The sequence below is a fragment of the Podarcis raffonei genome, chromosome Z, assembly GCF_027172205.1.
Source record: "Podarcis raffonei isolate rPodRaf1 chromosome Z, rPodRaf1.pri, whole genome shotgun sequence".
NCBI lineage: Eukaryota > Metazoa > Chordata > Lepidosauria > Squamata > Lacertidae > Podarcis > Podarcis raffonei.
In genome coordinates, this window is record NC_070621.1 from 47,666,374 (window position 1) to 47,689,564 (window position 23,191).

The 23,191-nt window shown below is 42.6% G+C and overlaps 1 protein-coding gene across 13 annotated transcripts in view; it reads left to right on the forward strand.

Moving 5' to 3' along the window:
• DLG3 (discs large MAGUK scaffold protein 3) overlaps nt 1-23,191 on the forward strand; it is a 110,253-nt gene that overhangs the window by 81,298 nt on the left and 5,764 nt on the right. For 11 of the 13 annotated variants that reach the window (XM_053373182.1, XM_053373177.1, XM_053373174.1 and 8 more), the window contains 4 exons: nt 16,406-16,520; nt 20,012-20,188; nt 20,586-20,661; nt 21,365-21,464. In XM_053373182.1, coding sequence (XP_053229157.1) covers nt 16,406-16,520; nt 20,012-20,188; nt 20,586-20,661; nt 21,365-21,464 — 468 coding nt within the window. The remainder of the gene's footprint in view (nt 1-16,405; nt 16,521-20,011; nt 20,189-20,585; nt 20,662-21,364; nt 21,465-23,191) is intronic. The other 2 variants (XM_053373175.1, XM_053373178.1) reach the window with 1 other exon arrangement.

The window sequence follows — 23,191 nt, forward strand, 5'->3', positions numbered from 1 at the left end:
GGCCTTCTTAAGCTATGTTGCTCCCAGCATTGAGCTTTTGGGCTAGTGGGAACCTGTCTAAAACCAAAAAGACTCTGTGGTTGCCATGAATGTAAGAGACAGACTTCTGAGCTTGTGGAATTCTTCATTACTTTAGGGCAGATGGGCTTTGTAGCTGAGGGCCAACTGGGTGCTCAAATCAAAAGTTCTAAGGTGGCAACTTAAAAAAACCCAATTTTAGCACAGATCTGAATGTCTCCTTCCTACAGTTCCATGATACTGCATTTCTAAGGCAGTTTAACATGCACTTGTGTTAACACTCAACATATAAATAAGAAGAACCCTCAAGCAGGGATTGGCATTACTGTGGGTAGAACAGAAAATAATGGGATTATAAGATAGCAGTGGAACTTCATGCACATTGGCAGTGTGTGAAGACTGGGCAATGGAATATTTGGAATGCAGTTGAACACATTGAAGTAGAGGAGATATGAACTGACCCATAAGCTGTGTTCAGCCTTTAAAATACCCATGCCCGTATTTGTTAGCCTTTAAAGGATGTGATCATGCAGTAAAACAAAACAAACCCCTTACTGTCAGAACCTGTAGTTTTTCTTATTCTGGTTTCTTTTCCCTGCTCCAAGACTGAGTGAAGCTGTGCCTTTCAGTCTCAGGAAAGGGATCAAAGAATGGTCTGAGCTTGGCAATGATGGTATACAGGTGAAACTCGAAAAATTAGAATATCGTGGAGAAGTTCATTTATTTCAGTAATTCAACTTAAAAGGTGAAACTAATACATGAGATAGACTCATGACATGCAAAGCGAGATATGTCAAGCCTTTATTTGTTATAATTGTGATGATCATGGCATATAGCTGATGAAAACCCCAAATTAACAATCTCAGAAATTAAATATTGTGTAAAGGTGCAGTAGCTATTCAATCCATAGCACCTGCAATGGGTTCCTGAGCCTTTAAATGGACTCTCAGTCTGGTTCAGTAGGAAGCACAATCATGGGGAAGGCTGCTGACCTGACAGTTGTGCAGAAAGCCATCACTGAGACTCTCCATAAGGAGGGAAAGCCTCAAAAGGTAATTGCAGAAGAAGTTGGATGTTCCCAAAGTGCTGTATTGAAGCACATTAATGGAAAGTTATGCGGAAGGGGAAAGTGTGTAAGAAAAAGGTGCACAAGCAGCCAGGATGACTGCAAGCTGGAGAGGATTGCCAGGAAAAGACCATTCAAACGTGTTGGGGACTTTCACAAGGAGTGGACTGAGGCTGGAGTTAGTGCATCAAGAGCCACCACACACAGACGGATCCTGGAGATGGGCTTCAAATGTCGTATTCCTCTTGTCAAGCCGTTCCTGAACAAGAAACAACATCAGAAGTGTCTTACCTGGGCTAAAACAAAAAAAAACTGGTCTGTTGCTCAGTGGTCCCAAGTCCTCTTTTCTGATGAGAGCAACCTTTGCATCTCATTTGGAAACCAAGGACCCAGAGTCTGGAGGAAGAATGGGGAGGCACACAATGCCAGATGCTTGAAGTCCAGTGTGAAGTTTCCACAGTCTGTGTTGATTTGGGTAGCCCTGTCATCAGCTGGTGTTGGTCCACTGTGCTTCATTAAGTCCAGGGTCAATGCAGCCGTCTACCAGGAGATTTTGGAGCACTTCATGCTTCCTTCTGCAGACGAGCTTTATGGGGATACTGACTTCATTTTCCAGCAGGTCTTGGCACCTGCCCACACTGCCAAAAGTACCAAAACCTGGTTCAGTGCCCATGGGATTACTGTGCTTGATTGGCCAGCAAACTCGCCTGATCTGAACCCCATAGAGAGAGATGAGAGACATGAGGCCGAGCAATGCAGAAGAGCTGAAGGCTGCTATTGAAGCTTCCTGGTCTTCCATAACACCTCAGCACTGCCACAGGTTGATAGCATCCATGCCACGCCGCATTGAGGCAGTAATTGATGCAAAAGGGGCCCGGACCAAGTACTGAGTACATATGCATGCTTCTACTTCTCAGAGGTCCAATATTGCTCTATTTGCAATATGTTTTGCTGGATTTCATTTAATATTCTAATTTTCTGATTTGGGGTTTTCAGCTATACACCAAGATCATCACAATTATAACAAATAAAGGCTTGACATATCTCGCTTTGCATGTCATGAGTCTATCTCATGTATTAGTTTCACCTTTTAAGTTGAATTACTGAAATAAGTGAACTTTTCCATGATATTCTAATTTTTCGAGTTTCATTTGTAATTACTGTGAAAAGCAAAACAAAAGTTCTCACTTGTTCCCAGTACCCTAAGCATATAACCAGGGAAATTAGTGTAGAAGGAACATCCTGATACCTCTGTGGGACTATCTGTTCTGCTAGATATGGCTAGCAAATCCCAAGTGAAAATAATTTTAAGTCGATAGTTTTTAGTCTAAACTTCTCAAAGAAGATGGGCAGGATATAAATATGTCTTCTAACATAAGAAGCAGGCATTACCTTGGAATTGCAATCCCTCCCTCAGGGTGTAGTGATTCTAATGGCACTGCACATAAGATATGCCACCAAGTGCTACTTTGAGGCTTACTGATCAGGAATAGACACTGTAGATAGTCAACATGATCTCTGTCTTTCTGGATCTTGTACTGTATGGCTAAAACTGTCATAAGGATAGTATTTTCTTAATCTTTTAATTGTATTGAAACTTGCAGTTGTTTCAGGGAAAAGATTCATTTATTCTTTGCTGCTGTCTTACAATACAACGTGAGCCTGATAGGCTAACAGTTTTGCCTTTAGAAAAAGCAGTCTGTATAATTTTATCGCAGTGGACAATTTATTTCAAGCACTGATGATGAAATGGTATACTGGAGGTAGGAGGTTTTCAATCTGCTCGCTTCTCAGGCTTGCATTTGTGGCAATTCTGTGTGCAACCTGCAGCTAAAATGCTGTCAGCTGCAGAAAGGAAGAGATTAACCCTCCCAGTCAAAATGCACCTCACTGTCAACTTGAGCTGAGTGAGTAAACTACTGTGGTTAGTGTGGGATGATGTATTCTTGGCTCTCTCAAAAACCTTCATGCAGCTTGATGCTCAGCCTAATACTGAAGCTTTGCAGCCAGTTAGAGGTTAATATAGCAACTGCTTCCCTTACTAGCTGGGTTTACCATAGAAACAAATCCTGTAGGAGAGTGGGGGTTGGGTTTACAGCAAACACAAAACCATCGTGTCAAAAACTAAGGCTCATTATGCAAGTGTGGGGGTTGATAGTGGACAGTAGCCCCATTGATTCCAAGTCCAATAGCACTGGGGAACCTGAGGCTTTGAAGACCTTGGAACAAACAGATTTCTCCTGACTGGGTTGGGGTAATGACACCCAGGTTCTTGAACTCATTTTGAACTTTCAGAAGCATTTAGCATGCTTTTGCCCATGGATAGAAGATACCAGCACTGGGCTACTTTTTATTTCCCTGAAAGCATTTGATGAGTTAAATTTGCCTTTTGTTGAAAAAGGGTGCAATTCAAGTTTTCTGCCCTCTCTTCGCCAAGGCTCACTGCTGTTTGGAAGGTTTATGATCTCTTTTACTGAAGTTCCAGCACCTGCATTTTGCTCATTTGAGAGGCTTCTACCTTGTTCACAGACCAAAGTTATTGAGGCAACTTACAAAATGTTTTAAATAAAACAGACAAGAGTTGCTAGGGATAATTAAAGGTGTATACAAGTTTCTCCTTGCCTGTTGAATCTCTGGATTTCAGTATCTCTCTGAAGAAATACCGTATTTTTCGCCCTATTGGACGCTCCGGCCCATAGGACGCACCTAGATTTGGGGGGGGGGATAAAGGGAAAAAAATTATTCCCCCCCCAGGCGCGGGGCTGGGGCGGGGGAAGCCCGAGCTTCCCCAGCCCCCAGAACGGGTCCCGGGAGCGCAGGCAGCTCTGCGCAACCTTTGGGAGCCCGGCGCAGCTTTGCGCCAGGCTCCAGAGGGTTGCGCGGAGCTTCCTGAAGCCTGGAGAGCAAGAGGGGTCGGTGCGCTTCAGGCGACTTCGCACAGCTCTCCCACGGCTTGCGGATAGCTTCAGCGAAAGCCTGTATTCGCCCCATAGGACGCACACACATTTCCCCTTCATTTTTGGAGGGGGAAAAGTGCGTCCTATAGGGCGAAAAATACGGCAATCCCAGTGCAGAAATTACTGCATACGTCAGTTGTTAGCTCCTCACAGACCAAGTCTTTCACATCATGCTGCTGCTATCTCTCATAGTTTATGGCAGATGCAAGAGGCAGCAGGGGAGTAAGAGTGTTTACAAGCTTCATTCCAGTCCTCAAGGTGCCACATGATTTTAGCAGCTTGTGCAGTAGTTCAGAATGTGAACTTGATTTTATAGCTGTTGAGGCAATAGGTTTCCAACACTATAGGTGGGGGAAATGAAGGTGCGCCTTCTTTGAATTCTGTGGTTTTACATATGAAGACATAATAACAATCATCTGTTCCTTAGCTGGTCTTAAAATTAGGCAAATACAACCTCAGATGAACAACATACACTGTGTCATGATTTTTTTTTAACACATAAGGCCAAAATGGAAAAGCCACATGTGAAAAACAAAGTACACCTTATGATTCATTTGCTTATGATTCAATAGCTTTAGCAGCAATAACATGAAGTAATTGTTGTCTGTAGGCCTTTATCCGTCTCTCACATAGTTATGGAGGAATTTTGGACCATTCTTCTTTACAATGTTGCTTCAGTTCATTGAGGTTTGCTGGCATTTATTTATGCACAGCTCTCTTAAGCTCCCGCACAGCATTTCTGTTGGGTTGAAGTCTGGATTTTGACTGGGCCATTGCAACACCTTGATTTTGTTCTTTTTCAGTCATTCTGTTGTAGATTTGCTGGTGTGTTTGGGATCCTTGTCCTGTTGCATGACCCAGTTTCAGCTAAGCTTCAGCTGCTGGGCAGATGGCCACACAACTGACTGTAGAATACTTTGGTATACAGATAAGTTCATGGTCAAGTCAATGGCTGCAAAGTTCCCAGGTCCTGTGGCTGCAAAACAAGCCCAAATCATCACTCCTCCACCACCGTGCTTGACAGTTGGTATGAGGCTCTTGTGCTGACATGCTGTGTTTGGTTTTTGCTAAACGTGGCACTGTTCATTATGGCCAAACATCTCCACTTTGGTCTCATCTGTCCAAAGGACATTGTTCCAGAAGTCTTGTGGTTTGTTCAGATGAAACTTTGCAAACCAAATCCATGCAGCCATGTTCTTTTTAAAGAGATGAGGCTTTCTCCTGGAAACCCTTCCAAGCAAACCATACTTGTTCAGTCCTTATCCAATTGTACTGTCATGAACTTTAACATCTAACATGATAACTGAGGCCTGTAGAGCCTGAGGTATAACTTTTGCAATTTCTCTGAGCATTGCATGGCCTGACCTTGTGGTGAATTTTCTGGGACATCCACTTCTGAGAAGATCAGCAACTGTCTTGAATGTTTTCCACTTTTGAATAATCTTCCTCACTGTAGAATCATGGACTTAAAATAGGTTGGGGATGGCCTTAGAAGCATTCTGAGTTTCATGGGCAACAGCAATTGTTTCTCTAAGAGCATTGTGTCTTCTTTCCTCCTTGGCATTGTGTTAAAACACACCTGAATGCTCCAGACCATCAAACTGATAAAACTTCAGCTTTTATAGAGGTGGGCATATTTGCTGATGATCCATTAAGCAAGGGCATTTGATTAGCAGCCCCTGTTTGCTGCTTAGCTTCTTAATTCCTTTGGAAACAGTAAGGGTGTACTTAGTTTTTCACACATGTTTTCTTCATCTTGGCTTTATTTCCGTTGAATAAATCATGACACAGTGTATGTCATGTGCTGTTGTTCATCTGAGGTTGTATTTACCTAATTTTAAGGCCTGCTAAAGAACAAATGATTGCTATTATGTCCTGATATGTAAAGCCACAGAATTCAAAGAGGGTGCACTTTCTTTTTCCCATGACTGTACATCACAAAAGCAATAAACAACTTTTTTCCCACAGTGCTGACTTCTTTGCTCTGAAGGCAGCCCGGTTTAGGGAAGTTTTTAATGTTTGACGGACTATTGTATTTTAATATTTTGTTGGAAGCCGCCCAGAGTGGCTGGGGAAGCCCAGCCAGGTGGGCGGGGTATAAATAATAAATTATTATATTGGAGTATTAGGATTGGAAATGTTTGTAGGAAACATATATATACCTTAAAGCAGGGGTTGGCAAGGCTTACTGGGCATGGGCTGGATCACTCCCGCGGAGATCCTCCGTGGGCCGGACCAGCACAGCGCGACTTCAGAAATTGCACCTGCGCATGTCCACGGTACCGGAAATCGCTTCTGCACATGCCCAGACTCCAAAAATCGCACCTGCGCAAAAAACGATTTTTGGTGTCTGGGCATGCACAGAAGTGATTTCCGGGGCCACGGACATGCACAGACGCGATTTCCGGCATCTGGGCATGCGCAGAAGCGATTTCCGGAGCCATAGAAGAGAGTCCCTGCACCATGCTGCACCGGTTTAGCGCAGTGTGCAGGGACTCGGTGAGCTGGAGGCTCGGTTCGGGGGTGGCTCATGGGCTGCTTCCAGCCCATGGGCCTTAGTTTGCTGCCCTCTACCTTATAGCTTTGCAGTGGTATGTCACAACTATCAAACTTTTAGAAGACACCTGAAGGCAGCCCTGTTTAGGGAAGTTTTTAATGTTTGATGTTTTATCATGTTTTAAATATTCTGTTGGGAGCCACCCAGAGTGGCTGGGGAAACCCTGCCAGGTGGGCGGGGTATAAATAATAAATTATTATTATTACAAAAAGGGAATTGTAACTATCACCAGGTATAATGTAGGGGTGTGGGGATGTGAGTCTACACTCACACTGCAAAATTCCTAATCTTTAAACCCTTAACAATTACCAAATCAAAATAATCCTTGATGGTATTACCTGTTGCCTAACATACTAAAGCCAAAGGTATAGATAAGTGCAGGCTACTCACCATATATCAAGCTTCATCCACCACCATCATCCTAATGGAAATAAGGCTCTTACCACAGTACTGTAAGACAGAGTTGTTCCACCTGGCCTTTGGCTTGGAGTCAATTTTGTTCCCTCCTCCTCTTTCTTTCTTTTTCCTTTCTCCTCCTGTGATGAGGCTGCATTTTAATTGTTTTGATGTTGTATTTTAATCTTGTTTTTAAGTTGTATTCATTCAACTTGTTTTTATTATTGTTTGTTAGCCGCCTTGATCCCCGCCATGGCTGGGGAGGGCGGGGTATAAATAAAATTTATTATTATTATTATTATTATTATTATTATTATTATTATTATTACTTACCTGTGTAGCTGACAGCTCCTTCTACCTAGAGATTGATTCCTTTCTGGCTTTTGAGGCTGACCTGTCTTCTTTATTTATGTCTTTCATTTCACTGTGTTGTCTAATCCTTGCTCTTGGATCCAGTAGGATTGAGTTGGTTTTGCCCCTTTTTCCTGCTTGCCCTGTTTCCTGCCACTAGATTCTGCGAAGCTTTGAGAACAGGCACTATTCTGTGCCTCAGGGCCTGGAAGTAAAGCACCTGCCAAACTGCAGAGCCTGAAGACTGGTTATTTAACTCCAGATTTCTGTTTAACCATTCTGAATGGAATAAGGACCTTGGAGCCCTTGCTGAGTCTTTGTGGAAACTGCTTCTAAGTTGCTGTGACTCTAAAAAGCTTAGTTGTCAGTTGCTAGCATGTATTAATGGGCCCAAGAGTCCCTCCTGGCTCATACACTCTTACCTGAAGGTTAATAGCCATGTCTGCCCAATTTTATGTGGCACTTTTAAGGATATTGCTTGACACCTGAATTGGACCTACTACTAGTAGTGACGTGTTTGGTAGAAAGAATATCTGGGAGCTGCTGTGTTACCAGTAAGAGGCTTATGCTAAACTTGCCGGTGGTTAATGTTAAACCTACTTCCTCCCCCACCCTTCTCTTGGCTATTTCTGATGAGTACAGGTAGTATTTTCTGTAGCAGGAATTACTCATGTGCCAGTTCGGAAGGAGAGTGGTCAGTCTTAGCTTGGGTTTACGAATAGATAAACTAGGTAGCAATGGAATCATTCAGGGACTGTTTTTCTGAACATGAACAAGGTAGCATATTTTCATCTCTGCTGAACTCATTTGCCTGTTCTAGTCTCTGCTAGATATCAGGGTAGTACCAAGTGGAAATTCTGCCCCATCTTAGCCCAGGTTAAAATGATTTTCAAAACTTCATTTACTGTTCTGCTTGCTTCAGACCCAGATGTTTTCCACAGTTGCTAGAGCAGGAGTGGAACCTATGGCTGTCTAGATATTGGATTAAAACTCCTGTCATTCCTGACCATTGAGCATGCCATTCACTGGGATGCTGGGAGTCCATCAGTATCTGGAGGCTCTGCATCTTAGCTATGGTAACATTACCCTGAAGCGGGTGATCCAGTTGGGATAATACATGTGCCACTTCTCTAGTGTACAGCCATTAACATTTTCTCTTCACTTATTGAAAGGTCCACTAACCAGTTCTATTACATTCTATAGTGCAGCTTTAGAATCCTACATGGTCTGCTGAAAAGGCCTTTGATAACGTCTCCTGCCTGTTTATGATAAAACTGTTAGAAAGGATGGGGTTTGTAGAAACCATTATAAAAGGTATAAAAGATACAAATATAAAATTATTATAAAAAATGTACAAACTGCTGTTGGAGTGGGAAACTAAAGAGGAATTTGTGAAATCGAGCATGATTAAGTGGGCACAAGATGTGGGTCACAATATTATTATGAATTATGGGGAAAGTTGTGGAAAATAAATATTAATTTTACACCTTGTTATGCGATAAAAGAAAATATGATGAAAATGATCCACAGATGGCATTTAACACCCACCAGATTGGCAAAAATGTCTAAAAAAAGAAAAAGGTATATGTTGAAAGTGTAATGAAATTGAGGGATCTTTTATTCATATGTAGTGGTCCTGTAAAATCATTAAGGCATATTAGGAAACTATATATAATAGATTTAAAAAGATACTTAAAAAAACTCTTGGAGGTGGTAACAACGGAGGTCCCCCAAAAAGAAAAGAGTGTACTACTATATGCCACTGCCGCAGCTAGAATCTTATTGGCACAAAGGTGGAGAACAAGTCTAGTACCCACTAAGGAAGAATGGCAATGTAAAGTGTTCGAATATGCTGATCTGGCTGATCTGAGGAACGGGATAAAAGAAAATGAAGATGAGGAATGGACAATGTTTATTGACTATTTCAAGAACCAGTATAGACAAATACATAGCAGGTCTTGAGTAAAACCAGCAGAGTTTAAATATTTGATAGATAACAAACGATGATTAAAAAGAGTTTAATTATGCAGAGTAGTAGAAAAGCAAAGGAACTAGGAAAAGGGTGGAAGGGAAGTCATATGGTATATGTATACATGCTGTATTTGGTACAAAGTTGTATGTGGGGGAGGGGCAGGGGAGGGGAGGGAATTAAATATGCTCTATGTTCTTGTTTTTGAAAATGCAAATAAAAAATAAATGGTTTGTTCCAACCATGGGGAAAAAATCCTGCATGGTCTACTACAGCAGTCTAATGGGGAGTAACACAGCTAATGGTACAGAGACTATATTACCTGAAGAGGTTTAGTATATTTCCAAACTTTGATCAATGCCTTTTCAATAATTCTTGGCAAACTTGAGCTGACAGGTTTACTTTTTTCAAACATTTGTTACTCTTTTTCTATCCAAGTAAATATAACTAGATGATGATTTAGCCAGACTTTATTATTTCCTAGTGTGTTGTTGTGGTTTAAGTGTGGGACTAGGATTCAGGAGACACTGGCTTAAAATTGCACTCAGCCATGAAGCTCTGTTGGTGACTTTTGTCCAGTAAATCACACTTTACTGGTTGTTGTAAGGATTAAATGTTAGATGTGAGGAACAATGTATACTGCCTTGAGATCTTTGTATTAAGTACTGGATATAAATATAATAAATAAAACTCTTAGGAAAGATCAGCTGGGAGTATGTGAATAAAAGCCAAGGAATTTTTAAAAATTGCACAATAGAAGTGGATAGTTACATAAGGTCAAGGGAACCTACCTAGTCACATTCTGCATTAGAAATAAGTAGCATAAATGCTAAACTTTGCATCTATTTCTTTGCAGTCGTGAGCCATAGCAAAAACATTTTCAGTCTGCTTTTTTATATATTTTGCATAAGAACTTTTTTATAGATTTTTATATATTTTGCATAAAAACTTTTCTTATATGCAGCACAAGCCTACCAACCAAGTTAGTGCTGAGTTGGAATTGTTTTAGTTTACAAGTTTTTGCCAAATAATTTTAGCGCATTATCTATAGAGGTCATTAGAAGCTGGAATTGACTTTGCAGAGTTTAGGTTATAATTTTGAGAAGAAATACTCCTACTTATTCTTAACATGGTTAAAACGGGTGCTTGACTGGGTACCCAGATGAGAATAAGGCTGTTCACCAAATTTGTGGGTGTGCATGCGCATGTGTGCATGTGACTGCTTATGGCATGCTTTCATGCATGCACATGGTGCAGGAGGAGATATGAGAAAAAACCTGCTTTTTAGTAGCTTCTTCTTTACTCAATGAAAAGAGTAGTTTTCAGTTTCTATGTTGCCTGTACGCTACATAGACAGGATTTCTGTTTTTCAATGAGCTGCAAAAAGAAATGCCAATATGATACTTAAGGTTCTTGCTTTTGCAAACAGTGGTACCTCGGGTTAAGTACTTAATTCGTTCCGGAGGTCCGTTCTTAACCTGAATGTGTTCTTAACCTGAAGCACCACTTTAGCTAATGGGGCCTCCTGCTGCCACTGTGGCACTGGAGCATGATTTCTGTTCCCATCCTGAAGCAAAGTTCTTAACCCGAGGTACTATTTCTGGGTTCGCAGAGTCTGTAACCTGAAGCGTATGTAACCCGAGGTACCACTGTACTAGATTGTTAGCCTGAGGGCAAGGACTGTAGTGATCTATAGACTGCTCTGGGAGGAGTTTTGTTTTATTTTGTTTTTGCTGAAGAGCAGGTTACAATTTCTTTAAATAAAATAAGATATTCATTTAGATTAAGGTCTGCTTAAGTTGCTGTATATCTATGGATGCCACAAGTACAGGAATTGATGGTTTAAAGCAGGGGTTGGCAAAAAAAAATAGCCGCAGGCTGGTCTACTGTCCCTCAGACCTTGTGGCAGGCCAGAGAAGCGGCACCAGTGGGAGGAAGCTGGAAGAAGAGGCAAGGGGGGCAAGTAGTCCTCCTCCCCAGCCCCAGCCGCTGCGCTTTCCTTCCCTGGGGCTGCTGCCACCACCACCGCTGCTGTTGCTTCTTGTTGGGTAGGCGATCCTGCACCCACGATCCTGGGTTCAGATGTCATGCCAAACCAAACCTTGACTGCTGCCATCCTGCACTGACTTAAAAAGCCCAGAGAAGAGCAAAGTGGCTGTAGTTGCCTTCTTGGGAACCAACGCGATCATGCATTCATGCTAAGCCATTATTAGCCATAGTTTTGGTGTGCCAAGGATATCCATGCTACCTCTTCCCTGTTGAAGAAAATCCCTCCATTTTAACAATGAAACCAATGGTAGGGTAAGGTTCTGGGTGTGGTGGTGGTGGTCGGGTCAGTGAACCTTGCTATTTTCAAACACATTAATCTCATTAATCGCATTTGCACAGCTCTGATCAGAGTTTGTTCCCAAACAGTACTGTCCATTTGGTTTTGTTCCCATTCCTCTTGTTTGTAGAGGTTTAGGGGCTGTTGTCCATGAGACTGCAAGCATTACATTGACTGTTCTGGTGTGTCAATATTTGCTTTCCAGGAAAACTTGCTGGGGTCTCTGTAGCATGAGTGTCGCAAGGTGCTTAAAAGATTTGTGGCATGGTCCATAGATACAAATTCGCATAAAGTTTTCCTACAGTATATGTGCATGTATTGTATGTATATATATTCCAATTCAGATTTTAGAATCTCAGTGTTGCAGAATTCAAGCCAACAAATTTCCCATCCAGATCTTCCAGATAAATGGATTAATTTATTTTGCACCCTATCTCAGATCATCACAACTTAGTTCCTGTTCAGTTCCTTTACCCCTAATTCATTTCCCAATAGATCCTTCTTGCCATCAGGATTGAGTCCCTTCCCTTCTAGGTAGTCATCTTGACATAATATCTAACCTGTGACACTTAAAAGATTTTGGGACCTGATCCACTATGCACCCAGCAGTACCACTTGTTCTGTAAATCTATGGACCAGTAGCACCATTCAGACTAGAAAAAGTGTATGTCAACAGGTGCTATTTGATACCTTATGCAGAGTGTGGCTCACTTGCTTTGCATTTGCTAATCCCTTCTTCCCCTTCCTTAGGGCTGCTTTACAGGCTAAATTTTAGTGGATATATCCTGCAGACCCACACTGTGTACTTGCTAAAGCTGTAATGGTTTGAACTGGATATTAGGATTTTTCTTCCTGTCACCTGACTGCCTGTTACTTGTCAAACATTCCAAGAATACCACTGTGTCAGCTTATTATAGTTTCATTTTGTAGCAAGGACTGCTTGCCCCCTAGCCTTGCATCAGTAGGTGGCAAATCTGTCACCATATCAAAGTTTCTGTCTTTGGCCACCTTCTATAGCAGCAGGTATCTCCAAACACTACTGCAAGTAGTCATCAGTGGCAAAGGCTGCTACCTAATAGTGTTGAACTAAGATCAGAGGGACCAGGTTCAAATCAGTCATGCAGCTGATTGGGCAGTGTTGGGTCAGTATTGCACCTCACGGTGTGGTTGGCATTCTAAATGGATAATTTATGCTGCCTTGAGCTGCTTGGGGGAAAGGTGAAATAGAAATATTATAAAATAATTCATTGTTTTGAAACAACATGCATACCTATCAAACTTGTTTATAATTTTAAAATATTTGGCAATATATTGACTAGTCATTTGAGCAACTCCATTATTTGACCGCTCAGATGGCCAGCCTAGTGGTTATAGACTCTTTTTTTCTACCCATAGCACCAGCGTTCAACATTTTTCCAGGCACATTTTGCACTTGGCTGTTGGTCACTTGCAACCAAGTGAAGCTGCCCAAGCACCAGGATGGTGCCTGACATCTCCACCATCTGGAGGTGCATGCCTGGGGAATCCTTGGATCTTGACTGTTTTGCACTCGAGCAACACAACCTGTGGAATAGAATTTTATGTACAATTAGAATGAATTTCAGGAACCAAAAAGTCTTGTTGAAAAATAGGACTTTTGAGCCACCTGGCTCAAAAATGGCAACTAGGTATTCTGTTATGGCAACTGTAACCACATTTGGCACCTAGCTTATATCTGAGTTTCTAATACTGTATAGCACATACTTTAAGCATATGTGGAAGTTTCAGTTGCAAGTTGTATTGTCTCCACAGAAATGCTTGTGGTTGACAAATATTCACAGTTGGTGGTGATTTCTGTGAGTTCCATGGAATGTCCCAGCAAACAGCCAGAAGTTCCTATTCTGGAGCTTGCATAACTGTAGATACAATATTTTAGCCAGATAACAACATAAGACAGAGAGATGGATTAGGAAACAGCTGATCTAGATTGGTCAGAGGTATGCAACCAAGTTTGCAGTTTGGGAGTTCTCCTACAATCCGTGCTATTCCTGGAGGATGCAAGTGGCATCACCACGCTTAGGAGTGACTTCTTCTTGTCTGGCCTCTACACACCATATGTTTTCTCAAAGCTACTTTGATGTTTTGAAAGAAGGAAGTGGAGGTTTCTTTGTACAGTTGTACCTCAGGTTACATACGCTTCAGGTTACAGACTCCGCTAACCCAGAAATAGTACCTCGGGTTAAGAACTTTGTTTCAGGATGAGAATAGAAATTGCACTGCTGCAGCACAGCTGCAGCGGGAGGCCCCATTAGCTAAAGTGGTGCTTCAGGTTAAGAACAGTTTCAGGTTGAGAACGGACCTCCGGAACGAATTAAGTGCATAACCAGAGGTTACACTGTATGTGGATGCAGCTAGTTCTAGGTTGCTCATAAACTGCTTGGAAAGATGCACTTCTCCTGTAATCAGAATAATTTGGGGGGGGGGGTTTTGGTGTGAAGCACAAATAAGATTATAATCTGCTTTTGATTTTGTATACAGTTGCTGTTTGCATCTTTTGACCTTCATATTAAAGGTTTTGAAGAAAATGCTAATGGTACATTTGAAGCAATATTTAGAAGAGAACTTTTAAGTGATTCATGTTGATTTTTATCTGTATTTTATTGATGCTTTTATTTTTGTATTGTATAGTCAACTTGCAACTTATGTGTGTTTAACATATACACTTTCAACTATGCAGTTGGAGGCTGGCCGATTGAAATTGCACAAATTAAATGCACTGAAGGCATAGAGCTTAAAAGCTCTTTTCCCACAGGGTTTTCCTGGTGCAGAAAGAGTCTTGACTTACTGGGCTTTGGGAGGCTTTCAAGTTCTCCTGAGATCTCAGACAGCCCCGCAAGATCTTGTGAGAGCCTTCCAGAGCCCGGTAAACAAGGTGAACAACTCAGAATTCTCTCTGTTGCTTGGGGGATAAGACCCATTTGACGTGCCAGTTCAAGAAAGTAAGATTTCTTACTCAGGGGTGGTTTCAAGATGTATGTATGTTTGTTTATTAACTATATGCAATTTTGACTTTATGCGCTATCCCTGGAACGTGACCTAAGCACAAGATGTGTGTCAACAGTATTACAGTTTGAATTCTGTGGAATGTATACTGTAATATAATAAAATACAATTTAAGAAACAAAAGCAGCAGTAAAAATGCTGTTAAAAAAATCATACAGCATCCAGCACACAGCACATTAGAATTGTTACAACAGGCAGAAAAATCTACCAACAATTATCAGTTGGTCTGGGAGGGGGGAGTTGGGGAACCACTGGTTTAGATAATCCCTAGAAGCACTGCCAGAGATAGAAAGCTTTTACTTAAAATAAATAGTCAAAATTCTTAGGCTTTTGTCTGTGCCAGATAGCCAATTCTGTGAAATTCCATGCACAAGAATCTTGGAAGCTGAATGGTCTAGCATATATGCTGCTGGAGAATGACTGTGCCTCCCAGGAGCAGTGGGAAGCTGTCTCCTACTGCAGGCAGGGTAAGCTGTATAAAATTGGAATATATACAGCTTTCAGGTTCTGCACATCTTCTAAAGGGGTATTTATTCTGCTAAATTAGCCCACTCTGAAGAAAACCCCTCACAATCTCTATTCAGCCCCTTACGAAAGTTCTCTGTACACTGAGTGTGCACCTGCTGCTGCTGCTGCTACTACTACTTAACTTTTATTTAGCAACTATATATCCTAGGTACTTATATAGAACATAATTATTTTTCCTAGAAAAAGAGGATGCAGCGTTGAATTCAGAGCGCAAAGCCAAAGGCCCACCTCTCTTGAATACCTTGCTTAACTGTAATATATTGCTATAACCTGTTTTTTAGGGTGGTCTAAATAAAAAAGGGTGAACAGGGTACATTAAATCTATTTAATATTGATAGCATCACCTATGTACTACGTGCATATTGAGTACCTAGGTGCATATTGATGATTAAGAACATATGAAGAGCCTTCTGGAACAAGGTTTCATCCAGACTGTTTCCAGCAGTCGCCAGGTGTTTCTGAGAAAGCTCTTTACCAGAGCATGAGTGCAGCTGCCCTTCTTCTACTGATGTTCAGACACTTGCTGCCTCTGAAAATGGAGGTGTTATGAACCAGCTAATCTTTGGCCATCAGCACTTTCAGTAGCTGTGAATTCCATAAGTTAATTATGTATTGTATGAAAACATACTTTCTACAGCCTGTACTGAACTTGCTGTCAGTCATTTTTTATTGGGTGACTGAGTTCTAGTATTGTGAGAGGAAGAAAAAACTCAATGTTCTCTTCATACCACCCACAATGTTTTAAACTGTCATGCACCGCCTTAATTGTAAAGCTCCAAATCCGTTATCCTTTCTTCATTTGGTGTTCCATCCCCTCAATCACTTTAGTTGCCCTTTTGTGTTGTTTTTGAGTGCACAGATACAATTGTACCATGAATCTGATACTCAGTTGCTCAACATTCATCATGAAGGTTGGTCACTGTGAGCTGTCTCTCTAGCACATCTATATGTATTTTGCACTATTGAGCAGGAATGCCATGATCCAACTTATACAATCTGCAGCTTTCTAGGCCCAGATCTCAGTTGGCCATGGATAGCTAATGTGAACTGTCTTCACAATGTGCATTTTGGAGCTTCTTTCTGGTCCCTTGCAGATAAAATATATATTGTGCTTAATTGAATGGGGACACGAGGTGAGCAAAGGTGTTGTATGCCTGTTTCCTCCCTGAACTCACCAGCATCATTTTTCTTGCAGAGTACAGCCGTTTTGAGTCTAAGATCCATGACCTCAGAGAACAGATGATGAACAGCAGCATGAGTTCAGGATCTGGCTCTCTTCGGACAAGTGAAAAGCGGTCTCTCTATGTCCGGTAAGTAAAGTTGCCACCCTTTCTCATAGATGAATACATATTGGTCCTCCTGGACATTTCTTTGAGTGTTCTGTACCAGTAGAAGGTCTGTCTGATTTTTTTGGAAGTCTCTTTTTTCCCAGGAAAAGGAGGTATCTAGTGATGCTTAGCTTTGTTCTTTTAGACATCAAAGTTTTTACTGGCACGTGTTGCCTTTTCATTGGTAGCAGTACATTTCACGGCTCAAGCACACTCAACAGTGGCTTGGCAGTGCTGGGAGAGTTTGCTACATGCCTTGAGTGTCATCCTTTAGGCCAAGACACTGTGTAGCTAAATTGAATATAGCCATTGTCACCTCTCTGTGACACCATGCTATATTAGTCTGTATTTCCCATGTGTGTGTCCTGTGTGTGTTGCAGTGGTGGATGTTGGCCTTTAAAATTTCAGCGGCACCCTGCATATGTATTTTCTTTGTGTGTGTCCTTTGTGTGTTGCAGTGGTGGACCTTGGGCTTTTAAATTTCAATGGGGCCCTGTGTGATACCAAAATTTGGTGCCACCTCTCCGCTTCTCACCCTCTGTTGTTGTCATTGTTATGGTGCCATCTTGGCTCAGTGCCGGGTGCGAACGAACCACTCCCCTAAATCTGCCTCTGTATCTTGCTATCTGTAGAAAGAAAAGGAGTTGGATTGCTATTGCCTTCTGGAAGGGAAGCCATTTTTAGATGAGAAAAGTATTACTATTAGGCAGGCAGCTTTGCAGTATTTTGGCACCTGCTTAAAAAATCAGGCAGGTAATTTTAACACATAATTTATTTTGTATGTTTGTTTTAAAACTGCTTGTTTTATTTATATATTGTGTGTTTTTTGTAATAGGTCAGCTTGTTTTTAACTTTTTTATATTTATAATGAATATTTTATGTGAACAGGCTTTTTGTTGATTAAGTGATGTGTAAATCTTGTTAAATAAAATACAAAGTTGCTGAGGTCAGCAGGCTACCTATGATTTACCCTATGTGTGCAGTCTTCTGTGACTTGACCGCTGCCACTTCTCTGTTTGTCACAGGATAACTGCTTTGAGCAGCTAATTGGACAGAACAGCTAGGTAGGGAGGGACAAGATGAGCCTGTAGCAGCAGAGCTATTCCTTTGCTTCTTTTCTCTTTGCTTGCTGACACTATGCCTGTAAGAGGCTAACAAATCTGTTGCCTCATGAAGACTTGTTGGGCACAAGGATTTCAGAGACTTGGGTCTTCCCTAACTTTGGGGGAGATACCAAACTTAAGCAATCTGATCCAGTTACGTAAAGCACAAGCCAGTTTTGTAGCTGAGAGTTGTTGGCTCATTGAAGTACATGGATGGTTTCAACTGGTTTGTTGCTCATTGCTGCTGGTGGATATGTCTTCTGGAGCTCCCCACCTTCATAGACACTTTCAGCTCACATAGTTTGCCTTTTTAAAGATAGATTGCCTGTGCTGTAAGGGCTTCTTGTTAACTGTTAAGCTAGCTTGTGTAACATTCTTGATTGCTCCTGTGATTGAGACAGCATTCTGCAAGTCCTTTTGCACTTGGGCTAACCTGCCCAACCCTTCCGGGTGGGGTAGTTTCGAGCAGGTTTTAACTGAAACTGTTGGAATGGTCTGTCATGCTGCAGGTAGTGGTAATTACTAGGCTTGTTGAAAAATTGTGTTGGGTTGCAAGACAGTCTCATAGTGCACATACGGACCCTGGCTGAGGTACTGCCTAGGTGCCTTACCCAGTACAGCAAATAAATCCCTAAGTCCAACATGGGCTCTCGCCTTCTCTCCTTCCGGGAGAATGCTAAAGGTACTTGCAGGAGACCACAGCAGGTAGGAGTCTGCCTTTCAAAGAATACAGTATAGCAGAAAGTGGCCCCTTTAGTGGGGAGAAAGTGGAATTCTGGAAATGACAGCACCCTAAAGATTGTTAAACTGTTGGGCAAGGTATAACCACTGAAGTCCTAGGACAGGGTGGCAAAGAACTTTGGAGCATCCTGCTTGGCAGAAGAAATAGTCACTTCCACCACTTTTGGAGAACACAAATAGAAGTTGCAGACTTCGAAAGCCACAGATTTGTAGCTGTTAGAGAATCTCACTGATACAGTGGTACCTCGGGTTAAGTACTTAATTCGTTCCGGAGGTCCGTACTTAACCTGAAACTGTTCTTAACCTGAAGCACCACTTTAGCTAATGGGGCCTCCTGCTGCCGCTGCACCGCTGCTGCACGATTTCTGTTCTCATCCTGAAGCAAAGTTCTTAACCCGAGGTACTATTTCTGGGTTAGCGGAGTCTGTAACCTGAAGCGTATGTAACCCAAGGTACCACTGTACTTGAAATCCAGTGTTTCAGAGCAGCTTCTTGGTTATCCTCTTTGAATTAGAGCTGTATTGCCCGTGGCAAAGTCAACAAACTGTTAATGCACAGATTGTTTCTCAGCAGTTTACAAAACATAAAAAGCAATTGTACAACATTCTTAAGATACAGAATAATTAAATATATACATAATTCAGTGTCAATAGCTGGAGCCTATTTGATGGACTTGCTAAACAGTTTCAGCCATGTGCTTCTGTGGAAAGCCCTCTGACAGCACTTTGCTTGAATGCTATGTGTAGTGCTCAATGGAGGCACTTTGCAAATTGTTGCTTGGCTATGGCACTTCCTTCTTCCAAGTGCGCAACTAAAACTCTGACTGCTCAATATTATGGTTTTTCAAGATAATTAAAGTAAAAATCTTAATTTTAACACTGAGAGCCAGCATGAAGTACTGTTCTAGGAACAGACACTGGGCCACAATTCCATTCCAGAAAGTTGGCCCATTCAGCTGTACTGTCCTTCTGAATTGGAGGAGTTAACCCACTGCTGCCTGCTTGTTTTCTCCAGCCAGCTACTCAGCTGCTGCACAAGAAAACCTGAATAATTGTGGGGCATAAATAGTTTTACTTGGTATATGGATATGTCTCAAGGTGTCCAGTTACAGGAATCTTGTGTGAATGAGAGCTTATCAGAAACAAAGACCTGAGCGCAATGGAGATCTTACTGAAGGGAAGGCCTTAGCTCAGTGGTAAAGCCCACATTTTGTATGGAGATGGCCCCAAGTTTTCTTCCCAGCATCTCCGGGTTGGATTCAGAAGACTCCTGCCTGAAACCCTGTAGTGCTCCAGCTTGGTTCCCAGGGCTTGGGAACCTTTTAAAGCCCCAGAGCCATGTTCCCTCATAAGGATGGGAGCCACATGCCAGTAGCGGGCAGGGCCGTCTCGTAGTTTAATACAGTAGGCTACATTCCAGCCACACAAGATGCATTCCAGCCAGGCAACGGCACTCAAGCAGGACATGAAGCATGACCAAGTAAGAATCCTGAGAACAATATGGAGAGGGGCTACATTTGGCCCCCAGGTCTGAGGTTCCTTGTGTAGACAGTATTGAACTAGGTGAACCAGTGATCTGACTTGCCAAAGGCATCATCCTGTACTCCTAATGTTCTTCATTCCTGTACAGAGCCCTTTTTGACTATGACCGAACTCGGGACAGCTGCTTGCCCAGTCAAGGACTGAGTTTTTCTTACGGGGACATCTTGCATGTGATCAATGCCTCAGATGATGAGTGGTGGCAGGCAAGGCTCGTGACCCCTCATGGAGAGAGCGAGCAAATTGGCGTCATTCCCAGCAAGAAAAGGTGAGTGTTCATTCTGTAATAAGAGCTCGTTTCCAGCTGATATTGCCCACCCTTGGCCAGCCTGCTATCTTTCAGGTGTGCCTGAAATAGCCTGCTAAAAGTAGCTAGTCAGGGAGGGGTGGCCTTTTTTTTGGCTCTTCACTGATTTATGGCAAGCAAAGTGAACATTTCTTCATGTCCTGCTGGGCAGGGAAGGTGCTACCCATCACAGAGAATGGCTGTGGCTGTAAACTTTGCCCCATCTAATGTAGAACCGCAGACCTGGTAGGAAGAATGGCTAACCACTCATTGTGGTATGTCTGAGAAAGAAATGGGTCCTGGGGAGGGAACAAGGATCAGTGGTGTGCGGGGAGCCACACTTGAATGTAATAATACCTTTTTCTCTTGATGTAATCAGAGTGGAAAAGAAGGAAAGAGCACGGTTGAAAACTGTGAAGTTCCATGCCCGAACTGGAATGATAGAGTCCAATCGGGTAAGTGCTGTTGAAGGGGGGGGGAGGGTTGGCACATAGGAATGGTTAACGAGGTAACTTAATAAATGTAATCATGCACTGTCCAAGGTGGTACAACAGTTAATCTAGATCAGGGGTTGGTGGAATTATTTGAGCCTAAGTTTGGTAGCTGGAGCATCCTTAAGAAAAACTTGTGGACTGGAACTCCTCAGACTTGATTTGTCCTCGGACATGAAGATAAAGCCTAAAGCCCTGCCCCATTAGTCTTGCAGCATCCTGCTTTTGTTCCCCATGGCACAGGTTACATTACTGACTGCCAACCGCAGATGCACTAGAACTGGCTCAAAGTTGTTGACGGAATGCAGGGACTATGAATATATTGAGTGGTGGGGAAGCCACAGACAGGGAAGTGTTAGTGACCCTTCTGGTGATGCAAGGGTTGGGCCATAAGAGACACATCTTTGTTGCTGTGGAAATGCTGATTGGTTAGTCATCTTCCACCATCCCTAAACCCCATTTTTCTCTGCACGTAATTTTTCTCTTATTCCCGTTTACATGTAATTTCCATTATTTCATTTGAGGGGGTAGCTTCCCTGACACTGATCATCATTGCCTTTTCATTTTATTTTTTCTTGCATGCTTTAAACTCCATTGTTTGTTCTTTTTGTTCTTTTTGTTGTTTTTTTCTTTCTTCCCCCTCCTTCCATCTCCATCTTCTTCACAGTCGATCAAAACGAAACGTAAAAAGAGTTTCCGCCTCTCTCGAAAGTTCCCATTTTACAAGAGCAAAGAGAACATGGCTCAGGAGAGCAGCGTACAGGACCGTAAGTAGCAGCTGCCCTGCTCAAATTCTGGCTTGGGAGGTTCCTGTGGCCAAGGAGCAGCATGCTGCTCACAAGAAGAACTGTTCCAGCACCTGTGGTAGTGAGGCCTTGCTGGATTCGGCACTGCAATGGGGACTGCACTATCTAGAAAGGCCTCAGTTTCCCCAAGGCCATGAACAGCCCCTTGGAGTGAGCATTGCTGTTCACCTGCCTGTGTTGAGAGATGATGCAAGTCCAAGAGGTGTTCTGTTCCCTGCTGTCGTCAAGTTGAAACAAGCACTGGTGTAGGAGAGGTTGCCAGTTGCTCCTGGTATCCCCAGTCACTGTTGCTTGCTCTCCCTTACCTTATCTGCACTAGTTATGCTTCCAGACCACCCTTGAAACTTGTGTCCTTTGATAGGGGATCTGCCAGCCTCTTGAGTATGCCACCTTTTCCTAACTTTCTGGTGACTGACCAACATTCTCCCTTCTCTACTGTCATAGGCCAAAAAGCCTGTATAGGGATACAGTAATGCAGCTTGCTCCAACCGGTGTTTTTGGAGAGCCCAGTCCTGTGGGTATCACAGAAGTTGCTGGTGAAAATGCAGGGCTTTGGTTGCCAGCATACCTCCCTTCTCCACCCTGTGATGCAAAATAGATTGAGCCAAGAGGCAAAAAGATGTGCACCAGTGTAATACATAAAGGTTGCATAATTTAGGCTACTGAGGCACTCTCTAAAACAGCAATAGTCTTGTAAAGTACATGTGACTTAATGGAGAACACTCTCTTAATGCCAAAAATATGGGAACAGGTCACTGATGAAAGAACTGCCCTGTGTTTGCTGTCAGGTTTGTGTGGCTTGGCTGCCCCTGTGTCATGGGCTCTAATATTAACCTACCTTAATGCCTTCATACGAGGCAGAATTATTCCAGGACAAATGATTTGTCATCTAGCCCAGTATTGTCTACTCTGACTGGCAGTGCTTTTCCAGTGATTTTCCTTTCACCTGCATCCTTTTTCTTTAAATGAGGAAGTACAAGGACTTGAACTGGGACCTTCTGCATGTAAAGCATACATACTGGCATGGGCCAGCGTGCCTTCTCCTGTCATTGACACTGCAAGAAAAGCAGCAATCAAAAAGCTTGGTTGCAAATGCTGGGCTTGTGGGAGCCAGAGAGTGTATTGAAATGCCTGGAAAAGCTTCCAGTTCTGCAAGAGGTCTTCACAGTCTGCCCTTTGTGGAACAGGGCTGATATCTGGGGCTAGCTCCTTCCTCTTGTATTGTTCATCTACAAACAGTTTCATGCTGATACCTGCAGTCAGCTGTAGAATTAAGAGTCGCAAGTGTGGATTAATGGGGGAAATGAATGAAATGGACAAAGCCATCTGTTTGTCAGTGTTTTTCTTGGGCTTGTTGCTGGAGTCCATGCCTCTTGGTACCAGTTGCCCAGGAGAATTTTGGAAGAACAAGGGACTCAGTTTGGTGACACTGACCTGGTTAGTCTGGTGGCTCAAAAACACAGGGTCTTATACTCTGCTTCTTCCACAGAGAGGTGGCTGCTCTTTGCAGTTCTCTGCCAGTGATTCTGCTGAAGCACCCCTTTCTCTGAGGCATTCACTAAATCAAGGGTAGGAAACCTGTGGCTCCCCAGGTGTTGTTGAACTCTGAACTCCCGTCAGCTGTAACTGGCATAGCTAGTGGTCAGAGATGATGACAGTTGGGAGTTCAGCAGCACCTGAAAAGTCAC